The sequence below is a fragment of the Typopeltis vanoorti genome, chromosome 20 (assembly GCF_054136105.1).
Source record: "Typopeltis vanoorti isolate ZY-2024b chromosome 20, IOZ_Tvanoo_1.0, whole genome shotgun sequence".
Classification (NCBI taxonomy): Eukaryota; Metazoa; Arthropoda; class Arachnida; order Uropygi; family Thelyphonidae; genus Typopeltis; species Typopeltis vanoorti.
The window spans coordinates 94,028,812-94,055,010 of record NC_143568.1 but is presented as its reverse complement, the minus strand read 5'-3'; the positions used below and the strand labels follow the sequence as shown (position 1 = coordinate 94,055,010).

The 26,199-nt window shown below is 35.4% G+C and overlaps 1 protein-coding gene across 1 annotated transcript in view; it reads right to left on the bottom strand.

Annotated features, from left to right (window-relative positions):
- Positions 1-3,598: 3,598 nt before the first annotated feature.
- The window catches only part of LOC150095671 (somatomedin-B and thrombospondin type-1 domain-containing protein-like), a 55,420-nt gene continuing 32,819 nt past the window's right edge, over positions 3,599-26,199 (bottom strand). Inside the window, exons 2-4 of the mRNA XM_090409992.1 lie at positions 22,307-22,501; positions 14,392-14,512; positions 3,599-7,564 (exon numbers count right to left, since the gene is read on the bottom strand). Coding sequence (XP_090266118.1) covers positions 7,279-7,564; positions 14,392-14,512; positions 22,307-22,501 — 602 coding nt within the window. The 3' untranslated portion in view covers positions 3,599-7,278. The remainder of the gene's footprint in view (positions 7,565-14,391; positions 14,513-22,306; positions 22,502-26,199) is intronic.

Sequence of the window (26,199 nt, the reverse complement as noted above, 5' to 3'; positions counted from 1 at the left end):
GTGAAGTCGAACATCATTATAGCATATCTGTTTTTCCCTACTCATCTATAAGATTATAATAAAATGAGCAAATATTGTTCAGACATCATCTCCCTTTAGTAAACTGATGCAATTCCTTGACATAGCTTGTCTGTCAACCCATTTATGTATGCAGCCTCTTCTTTCCAACTTTTCTATAGTTTTCACAACCACTCCAGAGATACTGATAGATAGACACTTTAGTTTTTATACCACCCTTATACAATGGAGCTATTGTACATTCTTTCCTGAACCGAGACTTAAATTATACAAACAGGTCAAAGGAGGATGGGACATAGCTAGTTTGGCTGAACACTCCTTTAACACACCTCCTGATATCCCATCTGTCTGCAACCAAATTCTCATTCAAGTTATGCAACAGCTCTTGAACCTCCTCATGAATCTCTATCTCTTCATCTCAAATAGTGGTAGCACTGTGTGCCATATTACATGCACTGGGTTGTAAGAGCTGTATACAAGACAGTGTTCAAACCAATTTTAACTTATAGAGCTGAGTTAGACTAGAGACCACTGATATGAGAGTCCTGACAAAGATTACGGGCATGAACAGATGGCATCAGTGGCAATATATTAAAAATGAGGATATTAGAAAAGAACTTGATTGTCAGCATTCAGGAATGTGTTAGCAGAGTTAATCTCAGGTGGTATGGTCACTTAAACAGAATGGGAGAGGAAAGATTAGCAAAACAAGTGTTCTCTGCCAGCTTAGCAGGAAAAAGACCCAGAGGAAGGCTAAGATGTAGGTAGATTGGTATGGTTAAAAGACAGAAATCTAAGATCTGATGATGTTGAGTCTTGAAAGGTAACAGATTGATTTGGAGGAAAATTGTAGATAGGAAGTTAGAAATGATGTAAGTTTTTAACATAGTACTATCATATCCTGTACCCCCCCTTGAGGGTACATGTCAGGAATTTCATGATGATGGTTGCAAGAGCCTAGCAAAGTAGGCACTTGTTATTTGAACAATTGCATCTGCTTCTGATACACAGGTACCATTTATGACTTGCATTTGATATATTTTGTAACTCTTCTCATCCTAATTCTCACGATATTCCTTCCACATCATCTTATAGATCTCTTGCTTAATAAGGTTGCATATCCAATACACTCCTTAAAAACTCTAGGGATACATACATTCAGATAACTGCATCTTTTTGAAGTTTCCCACGCACTGCTGATATCCTCATTCAGTAATTGATACCATGAGACTGAACATAGTATTCTCCTGAGTTTGTTATGCTTTTTTGGCTTTGTACTTCAGCATGAAACCTGTCCTAATTGGAATATCCATATACTTAGCTACTTTCTAGGTTGGTATGTCGTGATCACTGTCACCAGCTGCTGGCAAAATAGTCACATTCCGAACTGAGACACTATATATGTAATATATAATAATGATATCTAACAATTTGGCCTAAAATATATAATTCCCATACCAATGTGAATGTTGCTCACAAAAGGATGTTTCTTGAAAATCTCAAAATTCTGTGAAATTAATGCAGTTCTACTTTTTCTTTGTTCTTTCAAATTCTTATCATTTCTTTGCCAAGTTTATAATTCTTCCGATCTCCATCAATATATCTGTACGTACATAACAGATATATATCCTTATTTTAATAACTTAATTTGATTTTGTTTCTTTTGTCATCCTATCCTCAGGATTTGCAGATTATTTTTAAAAAAGTGTGCAAGAGATTTAATTATGCAATTGAAGCACTTCTCTTTCACATTAAGATTTCAACAGTATAACCGTTTACTCAAGAAGAAGAATTTCTAGTATGGAGCATCAAATGTTCCATATGACATAGATAAACCCTTAAAATAAAAGCTGGAATAGAAAAATCGAATTAGATCAGAGGTGAGGGAACTCTGACTTTTAAACAATCATAAAATATTATCTGCCAAGGCACTTGTTTTATGAAAAGGATGATGGGAGAGAATGCTCAAATACATATATTAACTTTGTATTCCTGATATTTTGCCTCAAAGGAAAAGGAACTCACGAAGAGTTATTTCACTATTATTTGTGGGAAGTAAAAGGAACAATGTAAAATTGTGCATTTTGGGAGAAAGGTTGCAAGCGTTATACTGTATTGATAGAATTGTACTCTAGGAAACTAGAGATCTGAAGTGTTGGTGGATAGGAAGTTGAAGTTCAGAAGGCATTTTGCAACAGTGGCCAAGGTAGTTCATAGGATTACTTAGATACTGAAGATCACACTAACAAGTAGCGTTAAGGAAGGTGGCATTCCTCTTTATAAAGCTTTGATATGGTCATGTCTGGATTACTGGGCACAAGTCTTATCACTTGGATGAGGAAGTGGCAGAAACGATCCAGAATTGAGTGGCCAAGATGATGAAGATTGATCGTATATGGAATGCACCTTATGATGATAGATCGAGGATTTGTGGATTGCAAAAGTTGATAGATGGAAAAGAGGAATTGTGATGGAAACATTTAAAATACCAGAAGGGCTTTATAGAATTGATGCAGATGAGGTGTTTCAGCACTTGGCTTAGGGGGGGGGGGGTAGAACAATAGTTCATCCTTGGAGATTGCATTTTTCACTTGGAGAGAGAGGTGAATGAGTTGTCAGGGACTGTTGTGAGAGCTTTGTTAGTGAATGTTTGCAAGCAGATGCATACACTATCTAATCAAAAATATCCAAATAACTGCTCAACTCTCGCTGATATGAAAGCCATTAACCATTCTTTCAGAAAAAGGATTATTGAGGTCAGTCACTGATCTCAGGTGATTTGGCCTAGCTCACAATCAACATTCCAATTCATCTCTCAGGTTTCAATGGGATTGAGATCAAGACTGTGCAGCAGGCCAGTCAAATTTTTCGATATCCATCTCATCAAACACTTCAGACGTTGCTTTGAGAATGTGAGCACTGTTGTGTTGATACAGGAAAGGCCTTCACTGAACTATTTCCATAAAGTTCATAGCACAGAATTGTCTAGAATTATAGACAATAGGCTGCCAGGTGGTGAGGCATGATTCATCACTCCAGAGTCCAATGGTGGTAGACTTTGTATAAATTTCCTGAACTGGGTTGTTACAAAGGTGGCATACTATGATAGTGCCACATCAAAAGTCGCTGAGCTCTTTAGTACGGCAGCCCATTTTACTGTTAATGTTTGTCTATTAAGATTGTAAGACTGGTGCTGCCTTTATACCTGTATGAACCATTGGTTGTGACATAGTCATATCCACCGCTATGAAGGGATGTCCAGGTATTTTTGATCAGATAGAGTAGATAGTGTGTGCCTCCCATGATAAGGCTTAGACTCCATGAAGCTTGTGTGCAATTTTATTTGTGTTTTTTTTTTTTTTGTTTAGTATTATCACAGTTGGATATTCAAAATTAAATGAAATAAATTTTCCTTAGCAAAGGAAAAATTGTGTAGTATAAATTGTAAATAGATCAAAAAGTAGTTCATAAAATTTCCATACAACTGCACTTAGATCCAAATATTGATTAATACAATGTATAGAACGTTTGTGCTTGACAAACTTAAATGTCATTTCATATAAAAAAAACCTAACAAGAATGATATCTAAAAAAAAAGTTTAATTTTCATCAAAAAAATTACACATGACAATAAAATACATATCTACTTGAGCATACTACTCAAAATCTTGAAGATAGTTCTATAAAGTAAGCCACATGCTTTCTGCAGTATGAGCCACTGCACTGATGAAATCTTGATTGTAATTTTCAGCGCCACTTATTTCAATAAAATTTATTATACCATACATAAATTATACAATCCACTTAAACAAAACAAAAATTATGTATATAACAGAAATAGCAGCCTAATAGGGCACCTCCTTCATCAATTTCCCATAAACCTTTATTACTATATGAACAGAAGATGAAATAGATGATCATTGTGCATTCAAGGTTAATCAGTTTTGCACAACCTTAAACATTGAAACACATCCAAAAGTAAAAAAAAAAAAAACTGCTTTATATTTACAGGTTGTCATTACATTAAAAATATTAACAAAAGCATATTTTCAATATAAAAAAACAAATAAAGGAGTTATTCAAAAGAAAAAACAATTTGTATTATATAGAATGAATACTGCATTTTGATATTATGATTAATAGAAAATGTAAATAATTCATATTTACATTATGATAACCATATACAATATTATGATGATAATTGTTTCATTAAATTATTTCTACTTTTCATTCAGTGTAATGTAAAATGCATCAAGATATGATGGTACAGAATGGGCTAAATTTAAAATATTAATTTCATAATTAAATAAGATCTATATTTCCAGAGCTATAAGAAAAAATAGAGAATTCATGTTTATTTGCATAGGAAATTCTTGAAGTTATTCACAAGAAACTTTGAAAAGAATTCAGAAAAAAAGACATTCTTTAAACTTAGGTAGGTTTTTTTTTTAGCATGTCATTCTGATTCACTGTTGGCATGGTCTACAAAACTTCTCTTCTGAGGAAGCATGCAGATTCATGGAGACAGATTTCAAAAATCTCACCTGAAACAGTGATGCCTTATCTTCCTACGAGAAGCCATCTTTTTATTTTACCAGTGGTGTAGACAACGTTGTTAGTCCTTTTTTGAATATTAGTTGACATCAGAAATGAATCCATTTCCTATACATCTTGTGTTTCTAATCCTAACTAGTATGTTGTTTGTATGTATTATGTGTATTCCACAGTCCATATTTCTCACCTACAGGGCAGAAAAATATAGGCATTGAGAACATGCACCTCACACATGCCAAAAGTCTTCAATGAGAGGTATCTGCAGGTGGTATATGAATTTCACTGCCTGGTGTAACAGTATCCTTCATTAACTTTTATATAGTAATGATTAGTTTCAGGATATATACAGTTATAAGCCAATATTAATATCTATTTAAATATTTAACTTAATGGTTGAATTCTCTCACCGAAAAATCTTATGGCATTCCAAGTATCAAACAAACAAAGAAAAAATTATCTTATGCATAACGAGTATGCATAAATTGGAAATGGGTTTATATATATGACAGGAAAATAAAATATATTTCATGCACCAGTGTTCTTCTGCCTCCCATCATTATTACATTAAACAAGTGCACACACTTGTTTACAACTTTTGTGTTTCACAACACAAAACAAATATAAGCAACAGTCCATATTAATCTAAATAATTTCAATCCAGAATTTCACTATTTCATGCTTTTATTATTAGTAGTATTTCATACTACTAATAATAAAAACAAATGTATTATTATTACTACTTGGTAAATGCAGTCTCTTCTCTGTCATGCTGTAGGAATACATTAAACTTTGGTGATGGTGAAATGCATAGACCAGCTGCCTACTGATTTCCAGAAAGTAAGTATCGAGAAAAGTGCCATCTATTTCATTTGTGGAATGAAAAGGCACTAGCATTTATTGTACCATATATTTGATACCTCTGTATCGTCCCAAAACTTATCACATGAGGTCACCCCACAGACTAAACTCACTCTAAATTATGAAATGCATTTTGTGTGTTAACTAAGTGTTTTCAGACCATTTGTCTTCATTTTCAGTAGAAAAACCATGCCATCACCATGAGGTCAGCTAACTTACTTCATTTGAAAAACTCTATGAATGTTGCGACAGGATTCAAACATAGTTCTTTTCCAATCAAAGGAAAAGATCTTGGTTTGAAAGGAAGACATATCACATCCTATATGAATAAATAATGCTGTGATGTTAATGCTAGAAAGGTCATTTCAGAGTTGAACTAATCACAGATGCATTGTAATGTTATCGTTGAAAATAAGTCTTGAAAGAAAATATGCAGTTGTTGAGGATTGCAGATCATACTATATATCTAGACTGCATGAAAGATGTATATGGACACTGAAATATGGCTTAATGTTAATCTCATATCACAATGTAAACTATTGGACGGGTGGTACTGAAAAAGCTTAAGTATTGTTTTTTTTCCCTTCTTGACAAGTTAGATTATTGCACTTCTTATGTAGAAACAATCACAATCTAGAATCTATGATAAATTCAAGATGGATCCACTTCTTTCCATTCATCAATCACTGGTCACTTTCTTTTTTTTAATCAGCAAAACTAGTTTTTGTTGTTTTTCCTGCACCAATAGAAATAAGCAAAGAAATAAAAAAAAAAAAAAATAGCCTTGCTTTTTAACTTTTGTTCATTGCTTTTATATTGATGGAATGGAGATGTTGCCACAAGCATGCACTTGCTATTGGTGCCTAGAGCTGGTCCTGTTCATTAGAGATTTCTGACGGAGTTCAGAAACAAGTTATTTTAAAGAACATCCTGTGTTTATTCACCAATAAATATAAATACTTTGTAACCCCAAATTTTCACTATATATATAGATAGATAGAATTTGTTTTTTCACTATATATAAATATAGATAGCAATGAGTTTTATTTCTCCATGTTAGTCTCAAGGACTTAATGTTTCTTTTTCATTTTCAAAATTAGTTATTATTATGTAACACCTCCAAAGGAGTCCAGGGACGCATCTATGGATGGGCACTCCACTCCTCACATTTTCCCTTCTGCCCTGCTACTTAATTCTCCTGCTAACACAACTACCATCTATCACCACCAACAGTCTTTTTGTCTGTAAATTGCATATGTTCTCATGGCTGATTTTCCCATACACGGAATGAAAAACCCGAGTTTCCTGGAGGAAAAAACCCTGCTACTTCCATAATGCAATGTAAACAAACTGAAAGTGGACCTAAGCAAAACAGTGTTTCATATTTTCTTGACATCCAATAATGGCAAACAAATATGAAACAAAAAATAGAAAATAATGCATTATTCATGTATTTCTATTTCATAATCATGAAAGAATAATAGAAAAAATAATGTATGACTACATGTGATATTAAATCTGTGCATGTAACTTAAAGAACTTATTCTATAATCTTACTCTATTAATGCAACTGTCTCAGGTTGCATATACAGAAATATATAACAAACTTCAATTTACAAGGGAAGAGAAACAAAAATTCTTCAAAGTTTTATCAGAACCGACTTATTAGAAAAATGAATTTATTGAAAAACATTTGTAAAATATACTTTGAAATAGACACTCCATGCATAAATTTTAATCCTAAGTAAATAAAAATCTTAAATTTTACTTCGACTTCATTACCTGCAGTATACATTTAATGGTACTTGAGATCTTTTTTGCTTTTTTCATTGAAATCAGAATATTTTGTTACACAAAAATAAAGTCTGCTTTACCATCAGCATGGCAAGGACAAATATCAGTTTTTTCTTTTCTGATCCATCGCCCATGGCAACGAGGTGAGGCCAAGAATGCCCATCGTGTTTGTTTGCTGTCCACTCCATGACCATTACAACGGTAATTTAGATGTTTCCTCATGGCTGCACTTTCACACGTGACGCATATCTCACCACCTTTTACCAACAGTTTTGTAATCTCTTCATTCACATTATCGCAAGCCTTTCGTACTTTGCTTACTTCAAATACAATACAGTACCTAAAAAAATAATTCAGTACTTTGTCTTACTAAGATATGCTATAAAAATTATCATTAAAATACATAAAAATAAAACAATACACATCTTGACTATCTGTAAATGGAATTTATTATTATTAATATTGCATGGGCAACTCCATGGAGTCCCAAGACTCATCATGGGAGACCCAAACTATCAACACAACATCTTACCTCCCCTTGAAACTAATCACAGACAAAGCACTTACAACTGACTCAGGCAACCCATTCAATTCATTCACTCTCCAGCAAAAATTCTATTCCTCACATTCTATACCGCCTTGTTCTGCTCTATCTAGCCAAGTATAAACATTTCCCCTGCATCAATCATATAAAATCCTTTAAGTAACTTAAATGTGTCTCCTATCAACCAACTTTTGCAATCCACAAATTCTCAATCTATCCTCATAGGGAGCATTCCACAGACCACTCACCATCTTTGTCACTTGCCTCTGGATCCTTTCCACCACCTCCTCATCGCCAAGAAACCCAGTTGACCAGAACTGAGCACATTAATTGAGATGTGGTGATATCAAGGCTGTAAGAAGAGCTACCTGGGCTACTTTAGCAATATGTCCTCTAAACTTCAGCTCTCTATTATTCCCAAATTCTTGGCTTCATCAGTTTCCTAGAGCACAATTCCATCAATGTGATACACATCTTGTAATCTGTGTATCCCAGAGTACATAACCTGACAGTTTTCCACCACATTAAATTGATATCCATTGTTTTGCCCATACTGTCAGTCTATTTAAATAATCCTGAAGCCCTCTACATCACCTTGATTGACTATTCCCATATCCAACTTTGCATCATCAGCAAACAACTGAATATCTCCCTTCAAATTATTTCCGATATCATTCATGTACAAATTAAACAGCAGTGGTCCAAGCATATAGCCCTGCAGCACACCACTAGGAACAGAATCCAGAAAGTCACCTACTTTCTGGATTCTGTTCCTCCATATACTACTATTTGGTATCTGTCCATAAGCTATCATTTTATCCATATCACCAGTTTCATATTCATCCCCATTTGTTGCAGTTTGCATAACAGTTCTGTGTGGTAACCAGTTCCAAACCTGTGCAAAATCCAGCAATAGCATTGTGTAGCCCAGCCTTTCCCAAATTTTTCTTACAACAGAACACTTAACAAATCATGAAATTTTTAATGGAACACGTTGGTTAGAGTCGCAGCATTTAAAACCATTCCAGCCTCATAATAATATTAATTTTGATAATTTTTCGCGGAACACGATTTGAGAAACCCTGGTGTAATCTTTCCGTATATCCAACTCAGTTGTCACTATTATAAAAAGTTAATAGATTACTATGGCATGACTGAACCTTCATGAAACAAAACAAGGAAAATATATTTTATTTTTAAGTAATTTTGAATTATACCAAACTAATTTTATCGATAATAAACAATATTGTTTCATGTTTAATTTTTACCATAATTTTGATATTTTATCCAAACATGTATACACTACTTACAGTGTATATATACGTAGGCTGTTCAATAAGTAATAAGACTATATTTATACAGAAGACAGACTACGTTTAATCGTCATTTACAAGGTCTTTTTCCAAGTAACTACCGTGAGACGCGATGCATTTGTCCCAACGTTGCGTCCACTTCTTAAACACGTGAGAGTCCGTTTTTTGAGAGTTCTTTCAAAACCGCCTCCGCAGTTTTTACATATGCTTTGTTGCTTTCGAAATGGCGGCCTCTTAGTGGTTTCTTGAGCTGATGAAACAGCCAGAAATCGCACGGTGCGAGATCAGGACTGTATGGAGGGTGTGGTAGGATATCTGTGTTGTTCTGCAAAACGTCCACCACACAACCAGCAATATGTGGCCTTGCATTATCGTGGTGGAATAAGAAGCCATTCTTCAGCAATGGACGCTTCCTTTTGACGTGCTTGATGATAATCGCTGCTGTGTTGATCATTATCTCTGTGATGGACGTTGAAGGTCTTCCCTAATGTTCAAGATCTTTCACATTTTGCCTTTCTTCCTTAAAAGTTTTATGCCAGCGAAAAACACTTGCCCTCGACATTGCTTCATCGTGGAAAGCTTCGCGTATCATGTTAAAAGGGTCCGATGCCGATTTTTGCAAAGGCACACAAAATTTAATCACATAACGCTGTTCCAAGGACGCTTCCATTTCGAAGACTGGTCGAGCCTCGTAGGCGCGTCGATGAGCACTTGCGCTTAGTCACGTGACACTCTGGCACATGAGCCCGTATACGCCATCTATCAACTTCTTTTGTTAATACAGATAGCAGCATTTCTTTATTCCACAGAAATTAATATTGTGATGAGTGGTTTCGCCATAAAATTAGTCATTACTTATTGAACAGCCCACATATATTTCGAAAGTTGCAGCACCCCCACGATTTCAAGCCATGAGCCGCCACTGGAATTTATACTTCATGGTATCATTGGAATTATATCTTCATAAAATAGGAGTGACCATAGAAAACAAACAGTAAACTTTGCATTCTTGCACTTGTGAAATTGCATATTACTAATCTTTACATGGAGAATGCTGTTTGTAAAACAACCAATAAATCTCAAGTGCTGGTTAATTTTGAGCATACCGTGAAAATGTATCTTTTCATAAAGTTATCTAATATAATTCGTGATTAACTGATGGACCTCTTATATAAGATCCAGTAAGAATATCACAAGTTGCCCTGGGGAATATATATCTAATCTTGTGAAGACCAATTATTATTCTCAGTCTACAGTAAAACTGAACACTAGACAAGAAAACGGAACCTTACACCAGAAAAAGAAATTTATGTTATGCACCCCAATTGGCATTATTCTTACTTGAACAGCTGAATTGCTGAAAGAAACAAAGTAATTTCTAGAAATTCTTGTATAGTACAATATGTATCGATGCTCTAGCTGCTCCTAGAGTAGAAATTTCGACCAACTCTGTCTTTCGTAAATTCACTTTCTTTGGTATATTCAAGATGTTAGGTCCATCACCCATTCCAAAAAGTTTCCATCATTAAAACTTTTACTTTCTGTCCAAATTATCTGACTTCAGGTTATCAGTCATCTTTGTTTTCCTTATGTATACGTGTTCTTATCTAATTGTTCAGCTACGCATTAATCAAAAATTTTTTTCAATAATTTTTACATAGTACATTTTTTTTTATCATCGATTCTTCACTCAAATAATTCTTCCCAATCTAAATGAAACTAAAATTTCATTTCAGAATACAAAGGGAATCCATGTATCCTTAAATTCTAATTTTTATGGTATTTTATTCTATGAGCAAAAAAGAATAATAATAAAGTACGTATATTCAGTACTTCTGTTGGCTTTCTGCATTTCTGTTTGCATACCCAACTCGAAAATGCAGTCTTGCTATAAATACTGTTACAACTCCCCCCCCCTTCCCTCCCTCTGCCCACAGAACTGCGCAAGCCCGGTTCTATTAGTGGTGCTGTGCCCTCAACATTCGCATGTTTACCAGTCCAGTTGTCTACCTGTAGAGGTTAATATGCAATGGGGAGATCATGAGAATCGTGTAGCTGCAATACTTCATAAAGGTACAACTACCTGCTATTTTCAACACACTAAAAACACTCGGGATCAGTAGGATGTTTGTGTATTGGACTATTAACGATATTTGGCCAAAAGAACAGGTCGACTACACTGAGTTAGGACACAATAGCTTGTGAGGGCTGAAAAGGCACGCATCGGCCGTATTCCTAAGAGAACGCAGAAAGTGATGTTGCGAGAGATGTCAGGGTACTATCTGATGACCTGAGGTTAGAGCCTATCGTCATTTTACTGGACACAACTTATTTGGCAGAGGGTGATAAAATTAAAGGCACTTTGATTTTATCAAAGTACGCGAAAAACAGACACGGGAGATACCTCTTCATATATGAGAAGAGTCGTTTAACCGCCAAAATGACCGGGTATATTTCCCCTCTTTCCACCCCGAGCGGGTGGAAAGAGGGGAAAATAGTTCCACTGCATAAAGGTGGTTCCAAGACTGCTGTTGTAAATTACCGACCGATTAGCATATCAGGAATCATTGTCAAGGTCTTAGAGAAATTAGTCAAGAAAAGAATACAGGATTGGATAGATGAAAATGGGATATTGTATGGGGGACAACATGGTTTTGTGAAGGGTAGATCATGCCTCAGTAACTTGCTCACGTTTTATAACACAGTGACGGCTGAACTGGATAGGGGTAATGGGTTTACAGTGATACTACTGGACCTTGCCAAGGCCTTTGATAGGATACCACATGGAACCCTAATCAGTAAACTGGAGCAGATGGGTATAGATATAGGGTTGGTGAGATGGATAAGAGGGTGGTTGAAGGAGAGATATCAAAGAGTGGTTTATTCAGGAGTGGAGTCTAAAAGAAGTCTTGTGACTAGTGGAGTGCCACAGGGCTCTGTTCTTGGACCACTGCTTTTCAATTTGTTCATCAATGATATTGGAAAGGATTTGAGAGGAAGTGTTCACTTGTTTGCTGATGATGCAAAGTTGGGTAGAGCAATTGTGAGTGCACAAGATGTCAAAATTTTACAGGATGATTTGGATAGTTTGGAGGACTGGGCTAGGAAAAATGGATGTGAATTTAATGTGGCAAAGTGTAAGGTTATGCACTTTGGGGTGAAAAGAATAGCAGCAGTATATCGCATTGGTGGAATCATACTCCAGGAGATTGATGAGGCCAGGGATTTGGGAGTGTTGGTGGATAGGGAGTTGAAGTTTAGGGGGCACATTGCAAAAGTAACTAAAACAGCTCACCAAATCACTTGGCTTCTGAAAAATACTTTAACATGCAGAGACGAACAAGTTGTTGTTCCTCTGTATCGAGCCTTGATAAGACCCCATCTGGACTTCTGTGCCCAGCTATGGGCACCAGGGTTTCTTCGTGATGGGGAGGAAGTGGAGAGGGTCCAGAGACGAGTGACCAAGATGATAGCAGGTCTGTGGAATGAACCTTATGAGAATAGGTTGAAGATTTGTGGGTTGCAGAAATTGGACGATAGGCGAAGGAGGGGTGATATGATTGAGACATTCAAATTACTGAAGGGTTTTTATAAGATTGATCCAGAAGATATTTTTGAAAATATGACTAGTGGTAGGAGGACTAGGGGCCATGCATGGAAGCTGGGCAAGAGCGTGGTTGACAAGGGTGTTAGAGCTAGGTTCTTTACTTGGAGAGTGGTAAATGAGTGGAATAAGCTTCCAGAGTCTGTTGTGGGTGCTACGACCGTGAATGAATTCAAGGCAAGGTATGATAGCTACTGTGTGAATGTTGAATAGTTGTTCTTGACATGATGTTAGGGCCTCCCTCGATGAGTCTGTCGACTCCTTGGAGTTTCCCGGAACAATAATAATAATAAAAAAAATATGCCCGGGATAGTCGCATAGCACCCAGGATTCAGAGAGATCATCACCCGGCGTCAGGGATGGTTTGGTGGGGGACGTATCCAAGTTGCATTTCTGCAAGAAAGGGGTCAAAACCCCCGCCAAAAGTGTATCAGGGCACCGTGCTAGAACCTTAGGTACGACCCTTCAACAACACCTTGTTTCGATGGACCTTCTAACAGGACTCACCCCCCCCCCCTGATTGTTCGTCGGGAAGTCCCGAACTGAATCCGTTGGACATCAAATTGTGGTCAGAGCTTGGGGAGTAGCCTGCAAGAAACGACACCCCAGCATCGCCAGCCTGAAGGTGGATTTGGAACGAGCAGTGGTAGCGTTTCCATTGGATGGTGTCGCCATTGACATGTGGCCTCACACACTTCAGGCGTGCGTGAAGGCAAAAAGGGGACATTCGCAACATTGAGTGCTGCTAATATGCACGTTATACGTATGGTTTGTATGTGCTGAAAGCTAAATGATTGACTTATATAGATTAAAGATTTATGCACTGTTCAAGTTGTAACAGTATTTATGGCTAGACTAGGTATTTATTACTGTGCTATCTATTTCCGGATAAGCCGTCTGGTCTGTCCACTGAAGAGCAGACGACATTTTGCAACTTAATTTCGTTTGCTTGCTCATGATCCTGAGTATATTATACTAATAAATTATTTGGTTAGAACAACTGCTCTATCTTCTCAGTAGCATCACATTGCAGTCAGGTGTTACCAAAAGTAGATGGAAGCATTATACATGAGAATGAAATATTTGCAATAAAAATTATGTTTTTCCTATTCGTCTGTTCTAATATACTCAAAGAAAATGCAAGAAAGCACGCTCGATATGCCCTCAAAGAGGACAAAAGTCAGCAGGTCCTCTGACATGTTTTATATCTTCCACCTCTTGTCAAATATACAGTTGTATTTCCTTGATGCTAAAATGCTATCAGATGTGGCACACCTTCTCCGTTGTAATGTTATGCTAAATGGAGTGAACGTCCTGTGTTTGCTTTGGACTATCATGTAATTAGGTATCATTCGGATACTATGCATGATATTCAGCATTTCAAAACGTGAATTTAATATACAAACTGAAGTTCGATATGGAACTAAAGAATCAAATACCATATAGTACGTATTCTGTATTCATGTACATTGTATGCAAGCTTTCTATATAAATTCCAGAAAGCGATTTGAAAAACGACAGGTGCTGTCGTTGTTCAAATCAACAAATTTATTTATTTTATAGTTTTGAATTAACGATTGTACATTCAACGTTTATAAATTCATTTAAAAAATCGTAAAAATAATGAACAATGGTGTTTACACTGTTGGAACCAGTGGTAGATGAAGCACTATTTTCTTTATTATAGATTATTGCTAAGTACTTACTCTTTACTGCTTTCTTTCGCTGGATCTTTAGGATATTTAAGACGGAGATTTTTCCGTATATCATGAGTGGAGTTCATTGTGCGAATTTGGGAAAATTTAGCTGGCAATATTAGCGCCATCTCTGAAAATAAAGGGAAAAAAATCTAATATGAAACATTTCACGACTTGCAACCTTATGTTCGTCTTTTTAATCTTTATGGTTTTTTTCTGTTAGGAAGTGATGTTTTAGATACGCCAAAGCTTATCAAGTTAATGTGTTATTCTATAGTCGCGAGTGTTCTCTGAGTGACCGGTTTATATGTTGCGAAGAATTAAAACCTGAGATTGAGGGATAAACTCTGCTACTTCCGCATGATTACCATTATATAGAGGTAGCAAGGTAATAGGAAACTACTATTTGGTCTTCCAAACGGCCCCACCAAGGTCCCAGTTTCAGAGGCTTACTTTATTATTACGCGACACCTCAAAGAAGTCTAAGGAGGACATTCTACACTACCCAACACCACAACTATTTTTGTCTCTCAATTGTACGTGCCCGTGGTGGATTTTGCCTGTGAACCCGAGTTTCTAGGAGGTAAAAACCCTGCTAATTAAGTTTAATGGAATGAATATAGCACAGAAAAATAATTAAAGACAATTTAAATAGTTCCAATATTCGTCTCTATCACAGACATTTTCTAAGATACACTATAAAAATTGTAATAACACTTAAAAATACACAAAACAATAAGTAGAAGCCAAACTAGAAGCCTAAAGTCCTATGAGATCGTCCTCTATGAATACTGATGACTAGCTTTGACTGTTGGATCTGAGGTCTAAGAATTAATGTTTCCCAAATCTTGGGAAGTTTAAGAAAGCCATATTTATTTAAATTAAGTGTTTTTTTTTTTTTTTTTTTTTTTTTTTTAAATCTGATGCAGATTTGAGAACGGAATATGTCGATTTTAATTTTTGAAAAGAAGTCGATTTCTTTATAGTTCTGAACATTATGAAATTTTCATATGCGTAAAACATTTTTGGAATGCTGATGACTTGGCGAGATGATATTTTTATATATGAATCCTTTAATTAAAAAAAAAAATGCCAAATTTAAAAAATAAAAAGTTCATGTGTGAAAATTAAAAATGTCCATATTTTTTTCCTTTTAATCCATTACAGAAAACTTAATTATGAACAATTAGCACATCATTATTACATTGCTAGAAATGTTCAAATTAAGCTACCATTCATCTCATAACATTTTTTTTTTTTAAACAAAACAAATATTGAGGATAGCTATGACTTTCGTTATACAAAATTCTCTAGATCTCATACTTTCGGGTTCAGTTCCTTTCTAAACCCAGTTTGCGATGCGTAAACCATAAACTATGACAGAAAAATAAAGCGACCTGAAGGACATTTATTCTCCCCAGTGCCTTCCTTCTTCACTCTCCTGTCTGGTTTTATTTTATGGCTTTCCCGGGGGAGGGGGGGGGAGGATCGCACCCCAACTACTCTCTAAAGAACAGTACGGAAAGTGACATTCGACACCCATGATGAAAGGGTAAAAGCTGACGCGAGCAGGTGTTACGGAGCAGACGTGCTTCCAGTGCACCCTCAGATGATCTTATGCATGAGTAAACAGTGTTCGGGACGAGGTCACTATCGGAGAGACGCTCCTTGATTTGCAATTACGTCCTTGTAGAGATCACTCACATCAGAATAGAAAGTGAGAACAGTCTCTGTCGTCTGACCCTCAAACAGATGCCGACGCGTTCATTGATGATGAGGTGCAGTAATTTGAGATTCACTTACAAACCTTTCTTTTGGGGGGAAAAAAAAAATTGTACTCCGAATGAGATGATGTTAATAGTGTTTTTTTTTTTTATTTCACATTGAATTTATTCGTTTGTAAATCACATACAGTAATGATCTTTGTATTTTACAGTATTGCTGATACCCTTAGGCCTTAGTCCTTTATATCAAGCAAGATTAATTACCTCTTGATATCGACCAAAATACATGTTTCGCTGAGCCAGTGATGCATGCAGTAGAGCTACACTTGGACGCCGGTCGTTTTAATCGCACCCATGAATGTAATCTTGCACGTGTATTTTGGCTCTAATCTTCATGCCTTTTATTTATTAAATAGCAATAACATATCTTATGGAGAACACATTGTTATTTTCTGCATATGCTTCGTAAACTTGTCCATTATAAATGTAGGCAGCTCTTTCAGTTGACTTGTTCTCTACCGATTTGTTATATAATTCTGAAAAACTGTCATTAGCCGATAGTAATACGTACTGAATTAAAGACTAAATTATTTAAGCAGAAAACGAACTAGTTATCGGGGAGAATATAAAGTTTTCTCTACTTAATAATCTTGAAATGAAATATAGCATACGATTGCGCATGCTCAAATATAGAGTTCGGGCATCTTTGTGCTGAATGAAATAATGTAATGTAAAAAGGGAGAAAAAGAAAGAAAAAAAAATAATAGCTTATCAAGAATCGAATTGAGTTAGTAAAATTCCACTTATGCAGCTACACATTGTCTTTAAGCATAACATGAAAATCAAAATTATTAAAAAGAAATAGCATTAAGATATTTTCTTGAAAATTCACAGATGTAACGTATCAAAATCAAACATTGCTATTTATGCACAATTTTAAAAGAGTGGTAAAAGTTGTCCATACACTAATGGTTTTCGTTGCTATCGGACAGGATAGTTTTAATAGAACAAGTTACATTTGGACAGATATATTGTGTTTGTGAAAATATTCTCTACTCGAGCAGTCACTTGAAACATGAATCGAATTGTCAACTATACGATCACCGTATTCATTAGTCATTTGGTCCTCTGCAACTGGATTTCATTTCTGGTAAGTAGGTAGAAATATAATAATAATGTGGAAAAAAAAGCCGATACCTTATCAAGAACACCAAAAAAATTCCAGCCATTTTCCAATTTTTTGGGTAGTTTAAGCCGATGTGAATTTTATTATTATTAGTAGTATCATCAGACCTCCATGGAGTCAAGTGATTCAATTCGGGAAGTCTCACTATTAGGTACACAGTTCATTATACCGTCTCTGCATTCTCTCGAGCACTGCATTTCAATCATCCACCACTCTCTATGCAATAAACTGCTCCTCACCCGCTTGCTGACGTCCTTCTTATACAGCTTCCAAGAATGGCCTCTTGTTTTCCCATTCTATGTAAAACAGCATCCACATTAATCTGGTAACAACCCCTTATTAACTTATGTCTCAATCATATCCTCCTATCCACTAGTCTCTGCAATTTGCATTTCCTCAATCCACCTTCATAATCAACATTCTAGAGACCAGAAACCACCTTAATCAATCGTCTCTGGACATTTTCCAATATCTCCTCATCCTGTTGAAAACCAGGTGACTAAATCTGTGCACAATAGTCCATATGTGGCTTAATCAAAGCCTTATACAATGGAACCATAACATTCTTACTTCTACACGTCAGTGTCCTCTACATCATTGCCATAATCTTTTCTGCTCCTTCACGATTCTAGCAATGAGTCATCGAAATTTTAAATCCTTATCCACAATCACTCTTCCTACAAGATATTGCCACCAACTGTATACTCTGCATCCTATCTTTGCTACCCAAAATTTAAAACTTTACACTTTGTAATAATGTACTGGTAACACCAATCACTAGCGCAATCATTGTTTAAAATAATGCATAATTAAAAAACAGTAATTTAAATTTAATAAAATACTTATAATACTTTTAAATGTAATATAATTCTATACAATACGCTTTCTTTAAATTATTACAATATATAATAACGCTAAAAATCATATTTCTCAACGAGAAATCGTTCCTAAAATTAGACCTGCACGTACAAATTAAGAATGCGGTGGACTTTAAAAGACACAAAGAAAACCAAGGCTAAGTACTGTAGCATGCCTTATTTCTGTTGGGTAATTTTAGTCATCAAATTTAATTTGAATTTAAAATGTATATGTATTATTATTATTATTATTATTATTATTATACAGGCATCTCCATGGAGTCCGTAGGGTGGTCTGAAAAGTTCTCGGCCTCGACCGGCAAGATTTTTTTTTCTAAGTTGGTACATCTGTCATAAGCATCCATGTGAAATTGCAAGTCATTCTATCAAGTAGTCTGTTTTACACAACTGTCTGAAGCAAAAGTGTTGTCTGTATCCCTTGAAATGGATAAAATTGAGTATCGTGCGGTTATAAAATTCTTTGTAAAAGAAGGTTTAACGCCCAAAGAAATTCATTCGAAGTTCATAAAAGTTTATGGACACTCTTCTCCTTCGTTTTTCGACAATTAAGAAATGGGCTGCCGTGTTTAAACGGTCATACCAGCCTTGAAGATGATCCACGTGAAGGACATATAAAAAGTGTAACAACACCAGAAATCATCGATCAAGTGCACAATATGCTACTGGATGACCAGCGAGTCAAGTGCGTGAAACTGCTGAGACTATAAGCATTTCAAAAGAATGTGTAGGTTATATTTTGCATGAAGAACTGCATATAAAAAAACTTTGCGTGAGATGAGTGACGCGCTTGCTCGCAGCAGATCAAACACGCACTCGCATGAAAATCTCTGAACAGTGCTTGGAGCGTTTTAACAAGAATAAAACTGATTTTGTGCATCGATTTATTACTATGGATGAGACTTGGATTCACCATTACACACCAGAATCCAAAGAGTCCAAAACAATGGACAGAAGCCGGTTGTTCAGCGCCAAAGAAGACAAAGTCGGTTCCATCAGCAGGAAAGGTCTTGGCATCGGTGTTTTGCGATGCTCAAGACATTTGGTTTATTAATTATCTTGAAAAGGGTAAAACAATAACCGGGGAATATAATTCCGATCTTTTAACCAGACTAGACGAAAAAATTAGTGAGAAAAGACCCGGTTTGCAGAAGAAAAAAAAAATCATTTTTCACCAGGACAATGCACCTGCCCACAAAGGTGTTTTTGCAGTGGGAAAATTAAAGGATTTGCCTTATTCCCCAGATTTGGCTCCCTCTGCCTTCTATCTCTTCCCAAAACTAAAACTCTTCCTTGCTGGTCAGCGTTTCTCTTCGAATCAAGAGGTGATTGCAGCTGTAGAGGGGTATTTTGCATATCTTACTGAGGACCACTACAGGGACGGGATAATGGCGCTGGAGCTTCACTGGAATAAATGGATTAGTCTTAAGGGAGATTATATTGAAAAATAAAAATAATTAATTTTGAAATTATTAATTCGTTTTTTTCGTTGTTTGGCCGAGAACTTTTCAGACCACCCTCGTATTATTACCTTTACGATATTTTTAAAATATAAATCTAAATTTATGGATAAGCATACTATCATACTGTAGTATTATTTTTAATTAGTGTACGTAAGAATAATGCTTCACTGGTGTAATGATTCCTGTAAAACAATGAGCTACTGATTACACGCAAGCATTACTGGAATGCATGTACATACAGGAATATATTCAAAAATTATCGAAAAATATGTTAGGATTTTCGACTCTAAAAACGCATTGCTCTTAAAATATTTAAAATTTAAAAAATAAATATATAATAAAATATTAAAATATAATTTTAAATTAAAATGTATAAATAGAATATAAAAATTTTAAAATATTGAATTTAAAAAATATAAAAGTGGTAATCCAAATAACTAAAATGTGTAAACAAATAGTGATAAATATATGACACAAACATTAAATATTCGCTAATCACAAGCGCTGCTATGTAAATGAACCAAAATGAAATGGGCAACAGATGAATGGGTTGAATAGAACATTTTGTTTCATGGATATCATTAAGATCAATAAGTTGTGCATGGGAAGGTGGTTCATTCTTTCTTTCACAACTATTCTCATACAATATCTTTCACAACTACAATAACCAACTAATCTGAACGGGGCAGATTAGTTGGTTATTGTAGGATAGGTATTGATCCTGAAGTAGCCCTCTGATTCTCCCCCCCCCACCCCTGTGAATCGCTACCCGAGCACAGTGCCATCTTAAATTCCTGTTTACAGTACCTAATCTAGTCTTTTTCCCTTCCTCAGATTTCTGATATTCTAGCTATTAATTCAATCCTATTTGATCAACCTTCAGCACAGATCTCAATTCTTAGTGAAGAATTAACTCAGTGAAGAACTATTTTCCATAAGAGAGATAATTGAAGTCTATTGTTTCTATTTAGATTCGGTCGATGTAGCAAGGTCTCAACTCTTTGTATAGACGTTCCAGGAGATTATGTCTTACGCTCCTATACGTCAAGTTATTTTAACAAGAGGATTATCTGGTATTGTAATATGTAATTACTGACAAATATTTTCGCATCTTGATTTAGAATTGCAAAAGGCAGTCAGCTGGAGTTCCAAATGCGTGCGTTACGGCTTAACAATTTAAACTCAAATTTTTATTATAGCTCACAGAATCAATTGGAAAAAGATCATGCTCCATCATAGTAAATTTAGAAGGGAAAAACTGTTTTTAGAATCTGCTGCTGCTCATAAAATTAAGCCTTATTTAAATAAATATGGTTGCATAAACTTCCCTAAATATGGGAAACGCTAATATTTCGAGATCTCAGTTTACATCATAGGCTGCGACTGGTGTCCATAGGGGCACTCCCACCTAATTAGGACTAGTCTTTTTTTCCATGCGTTTCCGTTTTGCACTGCCTTTGTGTGTGTGTGTGTGTGTGTGTGTGTGTGTGTGTGTGTGTGTGTGTGTGTGTGTGTGTGTGTGTGTGTGTTACAAGTCTTATTTTCTACCACCTGACGATGTCTCTAACTGAGACGATATATTGGAAGCATTAAATACTTCTTTTAATAGTTTCTTAGTGCTATTTCACTTCATTAAACTTTTATTAAAAGGTCACGAGGAGTTCTAAATGCAGTGCTGCTATCAATATCTTTCAATGGATAATTCTATTTTAAAAATCGAAATTTAGGGTTAAGGATTAATTTTTTTTTTCGTAAGAAATAAAGACAACAGCAAGCTAATTTAAGGAATTTTAAATTAGACATCCACTTGAAATATCACAGCGCGAATGAACACTAATCCTTATAGATTAAAGAATGATACTGAATGTAGTTGAGTAGGCGAGATGAATGTTGATTATGATACTCGATAACTCCACACTATGTTTCATATATACTTGTAAATGATACCACTTGCTATATGGAAGAACAAAGGATTCGGAGGAATCATATCAGGCGATGAAGATTACATATCGCCTAAAGAAATAAGTTGAATTTCGCCAAAAAATAAATAAATAAAAGAGGAAGGTATCCATAAACGTTTGAACAAGCATTCACTAATACACTGTTGACAGCATATGAAAATAAAGGTTGTGCATAACCTGAAGTTCATTAAGAGTCGACTCCGATTCAATTCTGAAGAATCTGGTTCAGCTTTTCACGGAACATCATCTAGATATTTTCCAATAAAGTATTGTCAGTCAGCTGAGTTAGTCAACTGCAGATAGATGTACATTTATCCTTCCGCTAACTCGGTTGTTCCATCCACTATAACAAAAGTGAAGCAGCTCAACTAAATAGAGCTTGTTTCGCAAACAAATTCATTCAACTTTCATCAAGTTTCTGTATGTTGACTACTTGCACAACTGTTCGGAGGATAGAATAAAATAGGGGAATAAAAGGTGTTATGTTTATATTTTTAAACGAATACGTGCACATAAGATAGAAGCCAACCATGCATTCTTCGTCAAGAATATTCAGAAGTAATGCCGAATTCCATTAAACTTATATTACCCTCTCTCTCTCTCTCTCTCTCTTATTAAAATCGAATTGTCGAGTAATTGTAAAGGAGTGTTGGAAAGTTTAAATATTTGTTATAACAATAATAGTTGCAAATTAAGTGCAGTTTTAGAAACTTACCCCGCCTGGCTTTTGCAACGGACTTGACTTCGCAGCGTGTTCCATAGCAGCTTCTCCTCTGAAGGAGTTCTGGACAGTGGTGACCTCCATTTCGTGATTCTCTGATGACGAATCGCTCTCGGGTCATGATTCCTGTACCACAGTCAGCACTGCATTGTGACCACGGACCCCAGTCGGACACTTCACAGTTGGTTACTAGGAATGGAAAGAAAATCAATCAATCAACAACTGCTGTAAATCGTTCCCGTGTTTGGATATTCCATGGACGAGAAGTTCATAAGAAATGTAGAATGGCCGCCATCCCCATCACGGTTGGGGATGACGGCCATTCTACGAAAAATTCTGAAAAGGCCGCCAAACGTTACCTTTTACTATTCAGCTTTGTCTTTGGCGAAGAATTCTAAACAATATTGAAAATGAAAGGGGGGGGGGGAAACGAGTTCAAAACACATGACATTTAGTGTATTCAGTTCAGTTCAGGATTATGCAAAAGTGAACGAGGAGATTGCATTATGGTTCATATGAATTAAATACTTAAGGTTTCCTTACTTATACAAGTTTTTTGAAATATGTGAAGTGAAGAGTTAGTAATGAAGAGAGCTATCTTACAGATTCTCTTATCTTACTCTCTGCAAATTCTTTCGACACTAACAACAAAACAATTCTCAGTTAGCTTAAGCAGCTTCGAATTCCTTCCACTTGACAAGATACTAGTTATTATCTAAGAAGGGATGTGTTGTATTTTATGATGAAGTGGTACTCTGTATTCCTCATATCCTCCCACCTACATACCAGTGAAATAGTCCGCTGCCAGTCGGTCGGTCAAGGTTTTAATGCCTTCATTGAGATTATATAGTAAAGGAGATTTAGCGAAATTACGAGAAATAGAAGATTATACAGGTGAATTTAGTATGTGCAGTTTGTACACATGGCTGTGTCACTCCGCAATGCATTATGTTTATAACTTCTTCAAGTACGACATTCCTGCGATGAACTGTCACTTTTATTCTACTGCAGAGGAAGTTCGAAGCTACTTAAGTTAACTGAGGATTGTTCAGTTGAAAGACGTCCTAAGCAGTACAGCGTTTCCTGTTCTGTTGTTAAGTCTCGAAAGAGTTTGTAGAGAGTATGTCTGTTCGTCTCCTTTTAACATAAGAACTTTAAGTCAAGTGAATGAGTGCTTTATCGTCAGGTTTCAGATACTCTTATTACTTTCGCTGACCAAATAATGGAGCTAAGGTGTTTGCTTAACATCTTGATTCTCCTCCACCACATTCCACTTGCACTTATAATACAGCTGAAGAGGTAGAGGTAGGTACGTTTAAAATCAAATACCCCAAAGGTCCAGATGAATGCATAAGCAATGAGACAAGGTGTGTTGTATTTTGGCAGGAATGCCATCCTTCACGATTGTTTTTTCTGTTGACAAAAAATAGTATTACATAATTGTGAATTAGCCAACAAAGATAAAATAGCTAACCTAAGCTATTCTGCGTTGTGCTACTGATAAATTTGCGGAGGATTTATTAAACAAGAATGACAGAAGATTTTGAAAAACAAACTATTCTAAAATAAAAGGCAAATTCTTACTAAGAATCAAAAGGTTCATTTTGTCGCAAAAAAAAAAAGATAAAACTTTCAAGTACCCTTTGAAGATAATGACAAACGAAAAACAGTCAAGAATTTCCTCTTCCTTGAACCTTTTTATGTAACTCCTAACCCACGAAAAGTAAATCTATACTATATAATATAGTGGACGAAGTAGTGAATTTTTTTCTATTTTTTATTAATTCTCTTTTTTTCATGTTTGTTTTTTTCATAATCCCGACACCCTCTAAAGACCAAGCATGGAACTTTTTCAAACCAGTTAAGGCCTCCAATAAGCAGAGCGATGGTCTTGCACCAATTTCACCTCCTATATAAACCGTAAACCTTATCAACATTTACGGTCTTCAGAAAATGTTTTCATTGATAACTCTGGAATTTCTGCAAAAGTACAAACACTACGACTATCACGATTCCTCTACATTTGGCGCTAGTTGTGGAGTTCTGTAGATGATCATTAATAAACTTGCAAACTCTGCATACACCATTCATAGCATTCATTTTCCACTATGGGCCGCTCACTTGCCAAATCGATTAACTCCATAAAACAAAAAGTGGAGAAAAGTGATAAAATAATATACATTGCTTTTTAAAATTCCTTTTAAAATATAAATTCAAATAAACATTGTAGAATGTATTATTGCAGATGTAGCTTTTATCTAACGACATATAAAATGTATAAGATAGAATATCCTTGGAGTAATCGTTATTATTACAATTTTGCGTGACTAAGGGAGTGAATCGATTTGGCAAGTGAAAAAAAAGTAAAAACATCAAATTCAGTCTTCAAATTATTTTTTATTACAGAAAAACTTCATTATCATACAGTTTTTTTAAAGATTTTTCGCAAAAATTAATAATAACTGTTCTATTACTGTTACAATTATTATTATTAGTTTGTTTAAATTGATTCATCAGCAACATAAATGGTGTCTTCTTCGTCAGCTGTATTTGAGGTCCCGTCATGTCGATTAAGTTTTTTTTTTTTTTTTTAATAATAATCATGTTTAATAGGAGGAATGAATTTCAACAGGTCCATCATATCTTTCCTCTTTTCTCTTGTCACAGTTCTACCTGTAGGATATAACAAAGGCTGGTCTACATTTTTCAGACCTAGTGGTCTACCTGCTACAGATTTTCTTATATTAATGGCATAAAATTCTGAATCTTCGTTAAAGTCATATTTGAATTGTATGACGTGGGGTTTCGACCTTTCTAATTTTATCCAGTGCATTTTAAGCCAATTTACTGGTAACCCTGTAACTGTTACTTTTCTGTTAATGATAGAATTTTCTAAAGGATTTGTTGAGAAAAAATCCTGATGAGTCATTGAACCACGTTAAAGGGTGCTTTCTTTTTACTGGTTTTGATTATATTGTACCATTCATCTGGTGAAAAAATGTTTTGAGTTTTTTTCGCATGTGACTCGATAAGGGCAAAAATTGAATCATTAGGCAAATAACTAATGTCCACTTACCAAAAATTTCATTTCAATTGACTCAGCTCTTATTTCTGTACTTTGAACCAACTTCAATAAACTTACGACAGTTTTGATATTTCTATTTTGTCCGGTACACGAATCTGAATAGGTTATTATTTTTTCATCATTTTTAGCATAAGTCTTTATATACTTTATTAGGCATGATGAAATTTCCTGAGACCCGCGAGATCCTTCAGTTTCTGGCCAAACGAGCATGTGGCTTATATTTTTATTAAAATCATGGCAACCGAAATTATAAACATAAATTTCGCTTATAATAAGCTACCGATGTAGTAGTTTAGGAAAGGCTAAAGCTTTTTCTAAATCGAAAGAAAATACAAAAATTTCTTCGGATGCTGCCATTCCATCTGCAGCCATATGACTACGAGCTTGTTCAGCCTCTTGTAAGTGAGCGTCCTTTTCAACTTTTGCCATCCGAATTCCCTCACTATTCGAAGACTGAATTTTTATTTGCAAAGAATCACAAGTTTGGCATGTATCTTTAGACGGTTGCTTGAAATGTAAATTAAATTTGGTGGAGAATACCTTGTAGTAATATTTTTCTTTCACCGGTACTAATATCTTCATCTTCACATTGCGCGATGTACAGTTCGTACATTTTCTTAATATTTAGGTCTGGATTTAAATATTTATATTTTCGTCTTGGATTGTGAGCTCTTGTGTAGTGACTACTGTAGGCGGGAAATGAGTCTATATGTTTTATAACATGAGTGTCATCGACTTCATTGCCTGGAACATGGCGAACGCGACGATCAATCAAAGACGAAACTTGTTCTTTAACAACAGT